General features: G+C 47.6%; 1 protein-coding gene across 10 annotated transcripts in view; it reads right to left on the reverse strand.

The window, feature by feature from the left end:
* Nucleotides 1-16,767, reverse strand: part of SEPTIN6 (septin 6) — a 159,638-nt gene that overhangs the window by 7,513 nt on the left and 135,358 nt on the right. For all 10 annotated transcript variants that reach the window (XM_059883516.1, XM_059883515.1, XM_024988198.2 and 7 more), the window contains 4 exon segments: nucleotides 10,359-10,455; nucleotides 8,148-8,316; nucleotides 4,847-4,979; nucleotides 2,201-2,391 (listed from right to left, as the gene is read on the reverse strand). In XM_059883516.1, the coding sequence (XP_059739499.1) occupies nucleotides 2,201-2,391; nucleotides 4,847-4,979; nucleotides 8,148-8,316; nucleotides 10,359-10,455 (590 nt within the window).

Below are 16,767 nucleotides of genomic sequence, written 5' to 3' on the forward strand. Positions count from 1 at the left end.
CTGTAAAACAGTAAGAGCTGATGAAGATGGAGTGAGCTTGGGGAGAAATCAAATATTATGAATTGATGCAAATAATGAAGAGTTAGAGGTCAAAGGAGATTAGGAGGAGTGGGGAGGGGAAGGTGGGAGGGTGGGCTGGTAGGGATCCCCTGAAACAACAGTACTCTTTCTTAACTTCTTTAAGGGCAGCCAAAGAAAATTCTCAGTAGGTGACTCTATTAGATCCAACCACCGTCTCTCCAGAAGAAATGCTTCTACCCCCACTTTCGCCCTTCACCCACCCCCGCCCCCATCATCACCATGGGACCAGAGTGACACTGGGCTAAAGAGAGGTCTTCCAGAGGTTAGGCAACTGTTCAGGGAATTACGTAAGAAGCCCAGACCAGCAGACACATATATCTGAAAGTATAGAAGACAGTAGGCTGTTTTGTCAGGCTCTCTTGTTAATACGATGTGCCTGGTGTGAGTGAGGTTTTCCCTCATCTCAAAACTGGAAATGGGTGCCATCACCAGCTCCAAATATTCCTAGAAGACTGGAGAGACATGTCTCCTTATGTGGAGTCTTCGGCTAGGGGTTGGGGTGGTGGTCAGTCAATTGGAGGCAACTAGGAGAAAGCCTGGTCTGGGAAGAACTTCCACCGAACAGCTCAATGGGGACTATTTATATAGTTGAGTGTCAGTGGGGTCCCAACAAATGAATCTCCTAATTCCAGCCAGCAGGCTATGAAACTGCCCCAGGGATCCTGTTAACAAACACCTTGGGACTGTGAAGGCAGCAGGTTAGAGCTGGAAGACTAATTTAGACTTTTCTGATCTTAAAAATAGGAATCCATTCCTGCTGCTACAACTAACACACCATTACAGGTCAGTTAATATAGAGTGTGTCCAAAGAGGCTTTGTTCAGGGTAGTTGAATTTTATCATGTAATACCAAAAAAAAAAAAAAAAGAGATCATCAGTGACTCTGACATACAGTGTTGTGACTCCGTGACAAAAATCTCTGAACAAATTGGTGAAAATGCCCAAATGACACTTTTGAAAAAAGAATGATCAGATGGCAAAACTTAGTGCCTTCAAAGTTAAGATATTTTACTGTTGCATTTTATTCTTGGTGAAATGTGGTACTGTTTTATTAGTAAGTGATGAGCCAGGGGACAGAAGAAAGGAAGATGTTTCCTCCTTCTGGCCAGTAACTAGCAATGGAGTCCAGCAAAAAGTGGCTAAGAACAGAAGGCACTGATGATGGCCATGTTGTAGAGCCTCAGACCACTTTAGTTTGGCTCCTCCGGTCACACTGCCCAAACAGCTAGAGTGCAAGGGACCACTACATGTTTTCCTGCTGTTGTACAAGTCCCGTCGGAAATGTTTTTCTCTTCTCTGGTTCTGGGATGAGGAATAGGTAACCCCAGCAAGCGAGGCCAGGGCTTGGGTCAGCATTCTTGACCCAATGGTAACCAGGAGCCCATACGTCCTGTGTCGCCAAACCCCAGGGGAGACAGACGGACGGTGCAGTCGTTCCCCAGTGGAGGGTGGGCCTGCAGAGGATATTAGCATCTGAGGATTCAAGTTCCCAGCCAAGTTCCCAGCACCCCAGGCTGGGGACAACTAAGCACCCAAGAGGGAGGGACAGGAAAGGGTGAGAAATCAGGACCGGGCTGCAGCCTTCAGTGGCAGTGCTTAAACTCTGTTAGGCACAGCCCTTAGAACTGAGGGGGGTGAGGGGGGCTCCAGGGCTGAACCACCTCAGGCATAGGATGAGCAAGCTGGCCTGGGAGTCCTTCCAGCTCCCACCTCCCGGAGGGAGAGGAGGCCCAGAGGCTTCTGCTATCCTCTCTCTGCCCTTCTTTTTGTTCATCTCTTTCTTGTAACTTTGCAGGTTCTCATCGTTTCCGCCTTTCTTCTTTCTACTTTCTCACTTGCCTTTTGCTTTTCCTCCCTTTTCCCTCCCTCTCCTCCTGCCTTGAGTTGGCAGGACTTTACCAAGTGGGCGGAGCAGAGGGGCTGGTCCTCTGAGGCCACATACAGCCCTCGCCTCCTCTCAGCTCCCCAGATGTAGGGAATCTGTGGGGCCTGTGGGGACATCGAGACCAGGTCCAGGGGCCCAAAGGAGCCTATCAGCCCACAGCTGGCCTCTATCACCGGCCTGAGGGGATGAACAGGAGCAGAAAGAGGCCCTCACCCCAGAGCAGCCTGCCACTTACTTTTTCTTCTCTTTGTCTCTTTTCAGAGTCTGTGAGCCTCCAGCCTGGGAGCCCTGGGACTGAAGCAGCTCAGCCGCCGTCTTCCTCTGTTTGAAAGCGTTCACTTCGTCATCCAGGGATTTCTTCTTATCCTCCAGCTTCTTCTTCTCGTCCTGGTGTAGTTTCTTCAGACGGTCAAACTTCTCATGCAGCTGGCAGGGAAGCACAGGGGGTTTGGGGAGAGCAGAGCTCAGCTGAGCAGAGTGCGGGTCGGGCGGGGGGAGGTGGGGGGATGGAGTGGGGGTGGGGTGGGGATGGGTGGGCTCGTGACCATGAAGGACCCTGGGATCCAAGGAGACATTTCTGCCAGGGACAGCTATAATGTCACCAAAGGGCATCATGTTCTGAATGGTTCTCTTCTGCCATTTTATCTCCACATTTCTGCTCCTGAATATGGTCAGGGAACCATGCATTCTGTCTAATCAAGCATTTTATTTAAAGGAGTGCCCATAGTTACTACATATGAAAAATAATAACATCAGTTATAATGTAGAACATGTATTGAGTGCTTATTGTAGGCCAGATACTGGCTTTTCTAAGCATTGTATATGTATTAACTCATTTAATCATCACAACAACCCTATGAGGCAGGTTCTGTTATTATCTGCATTTTATGAGGAAACAGAAGGTATGAGAAGTTAAGGAATTTGCCCAAGGTCAACGCATTCTTTAGATGATCATATAATGAGATCTCTCAATAGGAAAGGGGCCTGTGCCTTTTCTTAGCCTCTCCAACCAGGGAGGCTCACTGGAGATTGCAGAGAAAACTTCGACAGTGCTGAAGCTGGTCAAAGAAAACACTTGTCCGTGGATGTGGAAGGAAAGAAAAGAACTTTAGAAAATGAAATGAATGTGGAAACCTCAGCTTTGATCAAGGGGAGGCTCAACTAGCCCTGATTAGAGTCAGAAACCCAAAGGAGAAGAGCAACAATGTTCTAGCATGTTACCGTGATAAGTGGACCAGGGGAATTAAGGGTGTGTGTGCATGCGTGCTCAGTCGTGTCTGACTCTTTACACCCCCATGCACTGTGGCCCGTCTTCTGTCCTTGGGATTTTTTTAGGCAAGAATAATGGAGTGGAGTGCAGGTTGGATCCCTGGGTCAGGAAGATCCCCTGGAGTAGGAAATGATAATCACTCCAATATGCTTGCCTGGAGAATCCCATGGACAGAGGAGCCTGGTGGGCTACAGTCCATGGGGTCACAAAAGAGTTGGACACAACTGAGTGGCTGAGCACACACACACTGGGGGTGAAGGTGACTAACAAACTGGAATGTGATAACTATACTGAGTAGTAAGAGCAGCTCAAGCATCATTTCAGTATCTTTTGAGGATTCAGGAAGGAATGGAGGGTTCTACAGCCCTCACAGCACACCGTGGAGGAGGCTGGGTGTCCTATAGGTATCTGGGCCTGTCACCAAGTAAGGGGTGGTGGATGACAGACTTGTTGGGTCAGCCAGCTTCTGCTAGTCACTCAGGGTAGGCTGCTGGTAGAAGCTCTGCTGATCAGTGGTGTCCACCTGGCTTTTGCTTACTGGCCTTTCATTCATTCAAAGGATCACCTTCCCTCTCTTCCTAAAAGTATGGGGTGATATTTTTCTTTTGAAAAGTGAAACTGAAATGAAGTCAATACTCTTGCCATGGGCTTTGGCAATAACACTGGAGAGTCTTGGCAGATTAAAAGAGGAAGAGACTTGGGAAGTAATTAAGTGCTCCTTTCTTTATGGGTTTCAAGGCCTAGAGAGCTGAAGCAGTTGCTGACATGACCAAAACTGTGGCTGAGGCCAATTAATCTGGCAGCAGTAGGGGAATCAGTAGTGGGACCTTGGAGGCAAGGCAATGGTGCGAGGGCTAACTGCAGTCTATTAGTCATGGCTTAAGTAAAGTCCAGATAGACCATCAAGCCTTAGTTAAAAACTCACTAGAGCTGCACAGATGTTCTTTAGCAGTAGCATAAAGTGGAACGGAATACTCAAGTGGGTGGGGAAACACACCAGCTGTCACTGGCTTAAGATTCAACACGGTACCCAGGACTCCCTGGGACCATCTTTCCCCATGGCCATCAGAGCAGGCAGGATGGGGCAGGACCGCCAAGAAAGTGATCGACTGTCCCGTCTGAGCTATGAACTCCCAGAAAGGGGGGCACAAAAATCAGCCTCCCCTGACCTTGAGGGGCAATGTCAGGTCCCGAGTGTTGAGTGGCACTGCCCAATAGAACTTTCTGCGGTGATGGAAATGTTCAATATCTCATAGCCCCGAGTTGCATGAAGACTGAACATTTAAAATATGGTGAATGCAAATGATAAATAGAGTTTTAAACTTTATTTAATTTCAGTTCATTTAAATAGCTACTATATGGGACAGTGGGGGTCTAGAGAATTAAATAACAAAGAGTGAGAAAATATCCTGGCCTTGGGGACTGAGGGATGGAAAAGACACAGATCTCACAGCCTCTCTGTGCCGACCAAGGCAGGGCGACAGATGCTGTGTCCCATTCCTGCCTGAGGCCCCAAGGTTCCCCCAGCTGCTCTCTTGGGGCAGAAATCCTTGTCTTGCCTAAGTTCAGCCTCCTTTTCCTTCCCACCTAGCATGCCAACCCACATTTTACCTCTTTCTCTGCCTCTTTAAGTTCAGCTTCTTTCTCTTTGACTCTCTGCACAAACATCTGTCTCATCTCCTCTTCTTTTTTCTGGAGCTCCCCTAGGAACTCGTTCCTTTTGGCCTCGTATGTCTCCTGTAAACTGCGAACACGGTCAGGTTAATTCCCCTGCCTTTGGAACGGCTCTTGTTCAATGAAAAACAGCCCCAATGATCCTCCCTGCGTTCCCCCACCCTCCTTTCCTCAGTTCTTGGAGACGTGCAAAAGCAGAAGCACAGAGCTGTGGGCACCTGGCTTTGAACTTGGAGTGACTTGGAACACCTGCTTCTATACCCTGATTCTACAGATAAGGCCCAGAGAAGTGAGGTGACTCGCTCAAGATCACACAGCAAGTTAGAGGCAGAGCTGGGACCGGACGCTGGGTTTCCTCTCATAATCTAGGTCCTTCCATCTGCACTATGCCGCCAGGTCCTGGCTCTGAAACTGACTACATTAATGAATGAGTTCAACAAACACTTGATGAAATTCTACCACATGCTGGACACAGAATTAAGTGATACTATGCTAGTCACTCAATACCTGGAGCCAATAGCCACTGTGCCTGCCATCAAGGAACTCACAGTCAGTGGGAGATGCCTAGGTTATGTCTCCCTGCCCACACCCACTCCCCGGCTGGATTTAGTTTTATAGAAATAGGAGTTAGCCTGGTAAAGAAGAAGAGGGTGGGTGCTCTGAAGAGGGTACCCTGTGGAAAGGAACATGTGGAGAAGGAATGGCATATACCTGGGGTGTCAGGCATGGCCCCATGTGGCTGGAGTAGTGGAAGATAAGGTTCCTGAGAGTGGCAGGAGAGAGCAGGCGTTGGCTGCCATGTTAAGACTTGGGCGTTTTAAGCAGGGCTGACTTGATCCAATTTGAAAATGGGAAAGGCCACTCTGGGCATTGCATGAAGGACAGACTTTCCAACAATCAAAGTAAGAAATGATGGGATCTTGGGACCTCCCTGGTGGTCCAGTGGTTAAGAATCTGCCTTCCAATGCAGGGACATGGGTTCAATCCCTGGTTGGGGAACTAAGATCCCACATGCCTTGGGACAACTAAGTTCATAGGCAGCAACTACTAAGGCTGCGTTTTCTAGAGCCTGTGCATCACAACCAGAGAGGAGGCCTTGAGACACAGTGAAGATCCTGCATGCTACAATGAAGACCCGATGCAGTGAAAGAAGGAAAGAAGGGCTCTTAATGTGAAGGCTGGAAGGGAAAGGGAGACCAGTGAGGGAAGCAGAACTCCAAGGACTCGGGAGGAGTCAAAGATGATTCAGGTGAATGGAGAATGAGTATGTTTAAGAGGGAAGAGATGAATTAAATTTGAGACAGCTTGAGTTTCAGGTACATCCTCTACGGACGGCCAAGTGAAAATATCCAGTAAGCAGTGGGATCACTGGGTTTGAGCTCAAAAGTAACATTTTAACTTGGGAGTGATCTATTTCTTTAGGACTGTGAGAGCAGAAAGAACCAGCCACAAAGAGAAAAGAGAGTGAGAGTAGCAGAAGCCTTCAGAAAGAACACAAAAAGGAAGAAGTTGAATGAAACAAATCTGCCAAAGAGGCTGAGAAAAAGTAAAACAGTGTGAGAGAGGACTCTAACCAGACAGACCAATGCTAGAAAAGCCAACCACAGAGAGAATTTCAGGAAGGAGGCAGTGGGAAGGAATATCAAGCGCTGTGTTGAGATTTTTAACAAAAAGATGGGGGACTTCCCTGGTGGTCCAGTGGTTAAGACTTTGCTTTCCAATGCAGGGGGTGTGGGTCTGATCCCTGATCAGGGAGGTAAAATCCCACATGCCTCACAGCCAAAAACCAAAACATAAAATAGAAATAATATTGTAACAAATTCAATAAAGACTTTAAAAATGGTCCACATTCAAAAAATTCTTAAAAAAAAAAAAAGAAGATGGGGCTCAGAGATCACACTGGAATATGTGACTGCTGACCTAGAGGCCTCTGTACTCAGTGGCGTGGTGGAACAGAAGCCAGTAAATACAGAACCATTCTCTCTCCTTCCCATTGCAGCCAAACTCCTTGACAGGGCAGAGGCTGGTGACAAGGAGCAGAGTGAGGGAGAGGTTTTTAGGATAAGAATGTCTGCCCACAAGATGGAAAGGAGCCAGCAGAGAAAGCAGGCAGAAGGCAAAGATGTGAGAAACAGAGGTAGTCAGGATGGAGCTGAGGAGGAGAGGAGGGGGCTAGAGGACACCTCTTCCTCCACAGATGCATATTAAAGCAGTCTGAAGGGTAGAAGGGAGAAAGCTAATGGAACACCCATCAGAGAGACCAACACGTTTTCCTTCAACTCCAGGGGCTCCAGCGATCCCTGTCCATGAAGGGCAGTGAACTTACCCCTCCGGAACCAGACATCCCCAAAGGAATGGCTATTCTATGCCTCCAGGCTGGCTTTCCGCTGTGAACAGGTTTTGTGGGATCTGAGAGGCCATTTGCAGGCCTTCTTATCCCACAAGCAAGCCCTTTACTTGTTTATCAAGGCTTGACATTTCCTGAAATGTTCCAGTACAGGGCACTACATGTGACATGGTAATTTACAACGTGAGGCTTACATCACATATTATGCATACAGATCAGACACTTATTCACATAGCTCCCAACAGCATAGTTATTTGAAAGCATTTGAAGCAATGCTTTCAAAAACTTTCCTCTTTTCTGAAAGCATCTTAGATTCTGATTTGAGGTGTCAACGATTATTCACATCTGGTGGTCAAAACAAACCTTGCACTTGAACACAAACGCTAAAGGGCAGTAACAAAGAGCTGGAAGTTCATCAACACGTGTGTGGTGACTGCTGCCTGGTCCCACCTGGTTTTGATCATGAGGAGGGGGTTAAAGAACAGACTGGAAACCTGACAGAGCAGCAGGAGCCCAGTGAAGAATGTGGGTCAGCAGGCAAGCACAAACTGCCATGTTGAGGCACAAGGCCCAGGCTCAGGGCTCACAGCTACTATGCGAATGCCTGTGGCAGCGAGATCATTGGCCTTGCCCATCCCCTGGCCTCCTCCCCACCCCCATTCTTATAAGCACGGCAGCAGGGCTTACCAAGCCCACCATGCCACAGCATCCCCTGGCAGGTGTGCCAGGGCAGAGAAGGGACAGGCAAATGGAGCTGGTGAGTGACTTAGCCTTCCAGCGCTAGGTCTGGGATCCTGTGTCTCGCCTCCCCTGTGAATTCTCCGGGGCAAGGCCTCCCCACTGCCCCCGGGTGGGCTGAGTTGAGCTGGGCAGGGCTGGTGGGAGAGGTACCTGAAGGGTTTGCTGTCAGGGTCGGTGTCCTTGAAGCCCATCTCCTCCAGCTTACAGCGGCGGTACAGCTCATAGTGCCGGCTGTGGGTCTGCTCTCGGAGATCCTCCATGTTGACTCGGATCAGCATCTCCCGCAGCTTCACAAAGTCACAGTGGGCTTCATTTTCAACTGCATGGCAGGGGTTGAGGTATTGAAAGCCCATTGAAAGGAAGGTCAGAAGAAGCAGAAATGGACAAAACGAGAGGTGAAATGTCTAACGGTGACATCACCTTTTAACCTGTGTATATAGAGCTCGAGATGTTGCCTTCTAGTTGGCTTTTGTACTAAAAAGGCAGATGAAAAATTATAAGAATGACAGTAATGGAAAACAGCAATACCATAAAAGTATCTAAGAAGACATCTGGTAGACATTTAGATTCAACTCAAATTTACCCATCAGACACTCACAGGAATGTTTGCTTCACACGACTTTTAGGACAATGGCAAATGGACATTCAGCCATCTGTCTGATAAATACTTGCAGAATCTTTGTTCCCAGGATAGTATGAGGCACTGGGAATTCAAACACATGGGGTCTTGCCCATAGGAGCTTCCAGTTTAATGGAAGAACAGATGCAAACACACAAATGTAACACAATGCAAATCACAGGATCCCAGAAAAGGGAGTCCTGAGAACTTCAGGGAGCATGAAGACTTTACTAAAGAGGGGACAGACCCCTAGGATGACTCGTGAAGGAAGACTAGGAATTCAGCAGGCAGATAAGGGACTCATCCTTGCAGGGTCTCACTGAGGTTAGGCAATGTTACAGCTAGAAGTCGCAGGGTTAGGATTCCAATCCAGGTCATCTAAAGGAGAGGCAAAACCTATGACCAGGTATCAAAATCCACAGAATAAGAGTGTAGAACTAGGACATGGCTAGATGGTTGTGACAAGGAGGGATGTGAGCCACGAGTGTGGCCCATTTGGATGGTAGATGCTTCAAAACAGGTGTTTTCAAAAGGTGAATAATGGCCTGATGGCAGCAATGGTGACCAGGACAGAGTGTCTCTGGGCGCGGTTCCACCTTGCTGGAATGGGGGTGTCTGGCCTGACCACATTGGGACAGTGGCATCTGAGATGAACAGGCACAGTTACCCCAGATTCTGTTTCACAGGTCTGGGAGAAGGTCGTGGGGGCCGGTGTCTGGACACGGGATGAGTTTATGGTAAACCAACCACCCTCTCACGTATAGCAACCCTGACTAGTACCAAGGGTACCTTACTGCAGACTGCAAAAGGAACTGTCTCAAGCCTATAGGCAATAGTTTGTTTTTAAATTGCAAAGTAATCATACAAACAAAAGAGTGCTTGAAATGTACAGTTTAAAGGATCAAAAATAAAAAGGACACCACTGTATCTATGGCCCAGGTGAAACATTACCAACTCCCTAGACATCCTTTCCTTTTTTTTTGGTAAACTTTGGCCACACTGCAGGATCTTGGTTTGATCTTAGATTGGACCTGCATCCCCTGCTTTGGAAGGCGGGGTCTTAACCCCTGGACCACCAGGGAAATCCCCCTTTGTGTCCCTTCCTGATCACATTCATGCCTCTCCTTCCCTGCCACAAGACTTAACCACCATCCTGACTTGGGGGTTTATCCTTCCTTCGTTTCTCTTTATAGTTATACCATTTACGCATGAATTCCTAAAGTTCAGTTTTGTCTTACTTTTGGATTCCATATAAATGGAATCATACAGCTTATATCTGTCTATGATTTACTTAGCTCAATGTGCTGTTTGTGAGATGCATTGCTGTAGATGTACAGTCCATCCATCTTCACTGTTGTATAATATTGCATTATTTGAACATTCTGCAACTCACCCAATCTATTTTTAATGGCTCTGGGTTGTTTCTACCTATTTGCTATCATGAACAACACTGTTGTGGACATTCTTGTACGTCTTGTACACTCAAGTGGTACACCTGCTTTCTCACACTCTCTGTCCTACCTTACTGCAAGTATATTTATTTTTGTTTTAGGAATGCTTTCTCCATTGGAGACAGAGAGCTTGCTCAGTGCAGAGAATCCAGGTATGAAGCCAAAGTTTGCCTGCTGGTGACCCCTAGAGATGCCTGAGGCCCAAGATGAATGAGTAGAAACTGGGGACAAGCAAAGGGACAGATAGAAGGGGACTGCTGAGTGTAGCCCTTCTCCGGGAGATTCACTCACCTTGCACAGTGCCCCAGGGGTACTGCCGAGCTTTCATCATCTTGTTACCTATCTTTAGTTCTTCTGTGCTGCCAATGACAGCAAATGGCAGGTGGGCCTGCAACAGGAGGCAGACAAAAGCTGAGAATTCTGGGTAAAGGCACTGAGTGACCCCAGTCCCGCTGCTGCTCATCGCGAGGGCCTCGGCACCCCCGCCGCAGTGTCCCTCACTGCCGCCACCATCAGGAGGCATTTCATAAGCTCCCAGGCTGTGTAGGGAGAAGAGGCCTACTCCAAGCTTTGCATGTTCAGAAATTCACAATAGAAGGTAACCAGGATATGGCCGAGTGCGTAGGGAACAAAGACAGAAAATAAGCAGAATAATAAGCAGATACACAGATTAGCCAGCTATTCAGTCTTCATGGTTGCTGAGGCGAAGCGCCTTTGGAAGGCAGGTGAGTGGGACACAGAGGGCTATGTGTGGAGAGAGAGTAAAGGAGAATGGAGGGGGCTGGAACCACTGCTCCCTTTCCCCAGAGTATGAGAGCCCAAAGAATAGACACGCACGGAAACCACACTGCTGACTGAGGTGGACGCACCTGGTCTCATACTATCCTGGAGCAAGAGCTTGTCCTGAACTCTCGAGCCTAGAAGTCAAGTCCCCACGTGCCCATCACTGAGCTGAGTTCTGTTTTAGGGGCTTTAAAGGGAAACAAAGGGAGTAGAAAATTCACTCCCTTACCCTCTGGGAGCTTACGATCTGGTTAGCGAAGACTGAATTCCATACCTGAAATCACAGAAGACAGAATATGCCCAAGGGCTCAAGTGTACAGTCTGGCACCCTGCACACAGTAGGTGCTTAATAAATACTCCTTGAATAGCCATGGGAATAGCAGGGGAAAGAAAAGTACAAATGGGGTGTATAGCTTGGTGCTTGAGATAGAGAGGGATAATAAGGCACAAGGCCCAGCTGATGAGGCTGCTTTCATGCATCAGAGAAGAGGCAGGCGCCCCCAGTCATACTGTGAGGCCTGGGACACGCTCACAATGCTCCATTCCACGTGAAGTGCTGAGTCACCACTGGCCAAATGGAACCACTGATTAAATACTGTTTACAAGCCAGGTAGAGCTTTACTCAGAAGGGCTTTACAGAGAAGCAAAAAGTCCACTGAAACAAGCTTTCTTAGCCTGCTTGGACAAACAGGCCTTGATCTCAGATATTTTGACCCACTTGATAGTCAACAAAAGAGTCTGAAATGCAGTACTTAGATGCAATCTCAAAAACAACAGAATGATCTCTGTTCGTTTCCAAGGCAAACCATTCAATATCACAGTAATCCAAGTCTATGCCCCAACCAGTAACGCTGAAGAAGCTGAAGTGGAATGGTTCTATTCTATGAAGACCTACAAGACCTTCTAGAACTAACACCCCCAAAAGATGTCCTTTTCATTATAGGGGACTGGAATGCAAAAAGTAGGAAGTCAAGAAACACCTGGAGTAACAGGCAAATTTGGCCTTGGAGTATGGAATGAAGCAGGGCAAAGGCTAATAGAGTTCTGCCAAGAGAACACACTGGTCATAGTGAACACCCTCTTCCAAAAACATAAGAGAAGACCCTACACATGGACATCACCAGATAGTCAATGCAAAAATCAGATTGATTATATTCTTTGCAGCCAAAGGTGGAGAAGCTCTACACAGTCAGCAAAAACAAGACTGGGAGCTGACTGTGGCTCAGATCATGACCTCCTTATTGCCAAATTCAGACTTAAATTGAAGAAAGAAGGGAAAACCACTAGACCATTCAAGTATGACCTAAATCAAATCCCTTATGACTATACAGTAGAAGTGAGAAATAGATTTAAGGGACTAGATCTGATAGACAGGGTGCCTGATGAACTATGGACGGAGGTTGGTGACACTGTACAGGAGACAGGGAGCAAGACCATCCCCAAGAAAAAGAAATGCAAAAATTGCTGTGAAAAGCAGAGAAGCAAAAAGCGAAGGAGAAAAGGAAAGATATATCCATTTGAATGCAGAGTTCCAAAGAATAGCAAGGAGAGATAAGAAAGCCTTCCTCAGTGATCAATGCAAAGAAATAGAGGAAAACAATAGAATGGGAAAGACTAGAGATCTCTTCAAGAAATTAGATACACCAAGGGAACATTTCATGCAAAGATGGGCTCAATAAAGGACACAAATGGTATCGACCTAACAGAAGCAGAAGATATTAAGAAGAGGTGGCAAGAATACACAGAAGAACTGTACAAAAAAGAGCTTCACGACCCAGATAATCACAATGGTGTGATCACTCACACTCACCTAGAGCCAGACATCCTGGAATGTGAAGTCAAGTGGGCCTTAGGAAGCATCACCACAAACAAAGCTAGTGGAGGTGATGGAATTCCAGTCGAGCTACTTCAAATCCTGAAAGATGATGCTGTGAAAGTGCTGCACTCAATATGCCAGCAAATTTGGAAAACTCAGCAGTGGCCACAGGACTGGAAAGGGTCAGTTTTCATTCTGATCTCAAAGAAAGGCAATGCCAAAGAATGCCCAAACTACCGCACAATTGCACTCATCTCATACACTAGTAAAGTAATGCTCAAAATTCTCCAAGCCAGGTTTCAACAATACGTGAACCGTGAACTTCCAGACGTTCAAGCTCGTTTTAGAAAAGGCAGAGGAACCAAAGATCAAATTGCCAATATCTGCTGGATTGTCAAAAAAGCAAGAGAGTTCCAGAAAAACATCTATTTCTGCTTTACTGCCTATGCCAAAGCCTTTGACTGTGTGGATCACAATAAACTGGAAAATTCTGAAAGAGATGGGAATACCAGAACACCCAACTTGCCTCTTGAGAAACCTGTATGCAGGCCAGGAAGCAACAATTAGAACTGGACATGAAACAACAGACTGGTTCCAAATAGGAAAAGGAGTACGTCAAAGCTGTATATTGTCACCCTGCTTATTTAACTTATATGCAGAGTACATCATGAGAAACGCTGGGCTGGAGGAAGCACAAGCTGGAATCAAGATTGCCAGGAGAAATATCAATAACCTCAGATATGCAGATGACACCACCCTTATGGCAGAAAGTGAAGAACTAAAGAGCCTCTTGATGAAAGTGAAAGAGGAGAGTGAAAAAGTTGGCTTAAAGCTCAACATTCAGAAAACTAAGATCATGGCATCTGGTCCCATCACTTCATGGCAAATAGACTGGGAAATAGTGGCTGACTTTATTTTTTTGGTCTCCAAAATCACTGCAGATGGTGAAATTAAAAGATGCTTACTCCATGGTAGGAAAGTTATGACCAACCCAGACAGCACATTAAAAAGCAGAGACATTACTTTGTCCACAAAGGTCCATCTAGTCAAGGCTATGGTTTTTCCAATGGTCATGTATGGATGTGAGAGTTGGACTATAAAGAAAGCTGAGTGCTGAAGAATTGATGCTTTTGAACTGTGGTGTTGGAGAAGACTCTTGAGAGTCCCTTGGACTGCAAGGGGTTCCAACCAGTCCTAAAGGAGATCAGTCCTGGGTGTTCATTGGAAGGACTGATGTTGAAGCTGAAACTCCAATACTTTGGGCCACCTGATGTGAAGAGCTGACTCATTTGAAAAGACCCTGATGCTGGGAAAGACTGAGGGCAGAGGAGAAGGGGATGACAAAGGATGAGATGATTGGATGGCATCACCGACTCAATGGACATGAGTTTGGGTAAACTCCGGGAGTTGGTGATGGACAGGGAGGCCTGGCGTGCTGCGGTTCATGGGGTCACAAAGAGTCGGACATGACTGAGCAACTGAACTCAACTGAACTGAACTGACGTCCTGCTGTGTGCCAGGCATTAAGAAGAATACAACATTGAAAAAGCTCAGAGCCTAGCCCGGCAGAGCTAGGAGTGGAATACATGTCTCTCTGATTTCAAAGCCCACCCCTGCTGGTCTGCCACTCCCTTTGGGCGTTCGAGCAGCAGATCAGGGGAGCACTCTAAATCCAGGGGTTTAGAGTGAACAGGTGAACTGGCCAGGCAAGGCCAAATTGTAAGAGGCAGTTTAAATCTGACCTCACAGTCAATACTTCCTTTCTGTTCTCCTCTAGCCCTGAACGCCAAGAATGTTCTTCAGAGTGGAAGAACACAGGTGTCAACTGGGAGCTCAGCTCCAGCACATCTGCTAAACCACTCCCCCAACCCCGCTGAGGTGCTGGGCCTTCACCCACTCTCAGTTGCTCTCCGATGATTATCTCGGGTCTTGCCACATCCCACTGCTATGACTGTCCGCAAATAAGGGACAGAGGAAAGAGGGAAAGACAAGGCTATGGATATGCAAAGTGGGCAAGGGGTGGAGGTGGGAAATGTTTTGTCAGTTCTAATAGGGCCATGGAGGGAGGCGTGAAATCCTGGAAACCCTGCCTAAAGGCCGAAGCATCTCTGATCTCAGCCAGCCAGCTTTCAAGGTCAGAAGGGGCGGGGGTTCAATTGGGCACAATTCATCCCCCCTCAGAGACCCAAGACATGCTGGCAGCCTCCAATTAACCCGCAAACACTTTCCAGGAAAAGGCTGCCCCACCTGCAGAAACCTCAAAGCTTCAGTCACTCGAAGGGGCAGCCATGACAGAGGGCTAGACCAGGGGACTGGTGGTGGAGCATTCCCACACATCCTGGGCTCTCAGCTGAAAGTGATGCAGGAGGAGGGTATGTGAAGTGGGAAGTACTTCTCTGGGCTTAAGAGCGAAAGAAGAAAAAAAAAAATCCAGAAGAGAATAAAGGCATTAAAAAAAAAATGTCAGTATTCCCTTGGGTGTGTTATTTTTATCTCCAAAAGACATTTTCAGTTAGCATGACAGGGTCACTTGCTTCCCCCTCCTCTTTAAACTGCCGTCACTTTATGCCTCCCTGCTCTGAAACACACAGTCCCCGCCATGGCAGCTTCAGAGGGCTCCGAGACCTCCCCTGGCACACTCATTTCCAACTGGCATCAAAGTCTGTTCTGATAAGTTTCTGCAAGGATCTCGTTTCCGAGTGCTCCCAGGCAGATTTCATTTGATTCTACAACAGCCTTCCAGGGCAGTTATTATAAGCCCCACTCGTGATTTGGAAAACTGGCGTACAGACAATTGAAAGGACTTGCCCAGGTTCCTACTTCCCATGCCCAAATCTTCCCAAGGAGCAGTGAGGACACCACGCTATAGCTGCCAGCCTTTGCCACCACCCAGGGCGGTAGGTCAGTTCAGCTTTAACCATGAAGGGCAGGAAATCGTGGGGTTGGCTCTGGCCGCCTTGCTGCTGCTCTTGAGAGCCTGGTGGCTCTGACAACTAGAATAGAGTCAAGCAGAGCAGGGAGAAGGTAAACCCTCCAGTCCCCACCCCCTACCCCCCTGGGGCTGGCACTTTGTAGGTGTGGGCCCTGGGAGGAGACTTGAAAGACAGCACTGCTGCTGAAACATGGATGGGTTCCTATGGGGATTCCATGTAATTCTCACTCACCCGAGACCTCAGATGCCCCTGTCTCAGAAACTCCAACAAGGAATAGTCCCAAGCCTCCTCTTGGGAGTCTGTTCCCACACTCACTATCTTTTTTTTTAGAGTGAAAGAAGGCTTATCCAGGGAGGAAATACATTCCGTAGACAGAGTGGGGGCTATCTTGGAAGGCAAGAGAGGCCCAGGGTTATGGGGTTGTAGACAAAGTGATAGGTAAGAAGTGGATTTATTCAGAGAGAGACACACTCCACAAAGTGTGGGCCATCGCAGAGGATGAGTGCCCAGGCTCACTATCTTTATGGCCTCATATGTCCCTTAAATTCCTCTTGGTCCATTTAAAAGTGTTTGATGAGTCAACCAGCCTGAACTATTCTATTCTGTTTCTAAGACACCCATTCTATTAGGGAGGTTAGATGACCATCCCCCTTAGCCCAGTGAAACACATTGTCAGGACCACTGATTCCTCATCTGATAAGATCTAGAGTGGGCATAGCTTCCTCCCAGGAGGACAGTATTTCCTAGTTGTGGGGCTAGTTACACTGGCCTTCATTCTAGCCTCCTACTGACCACCGAGCAAGAGAACTGTCGTTTACCATCTGAGCCATCAGGAAGCCCGAGAGCATTGACTGATCCTCCCAAGTTCACCCTTGGTGGTGACTCACACACAAATATTACCAACTGTGGAAATGGCACTGCTGCCTCGGGGTGGGGGGAGACAGGCTTGTACCTATGGGTCTCCCTGTGACCCTTCTGGCCACCCATATGCTCTCACTGGGCCCAAATGCCTTTGTGGGGGCCAAATCCAAGAGCTCACAGGCAGCCAGCTGACTGAGCCAAGTCGAGTAACTGGGCCTATGCCCTGCTCCCTGGCCGTAGTTTGAACCATTCAAAGAACATTAAATTTGAACAACATAGCAAATTTTGGGCTTCCCGGGTGGTGCTA

Source organism: Bos taurus, chromosome X (assembly GCF_002263795.3).
Source record: "Bos taurus isolate L1 Dominette 01449 registration number 42190680 breed Hereford chromosome X, ARS-UCD2.0, whole genome shotgun sequence".
NCBI classification, from domain to species: domain Eukaryota; kingdom Metazoa; phylum Chordata; class Mammalia; order Artiodactyla; family Bovidae; genus Bos; species Bos taurus.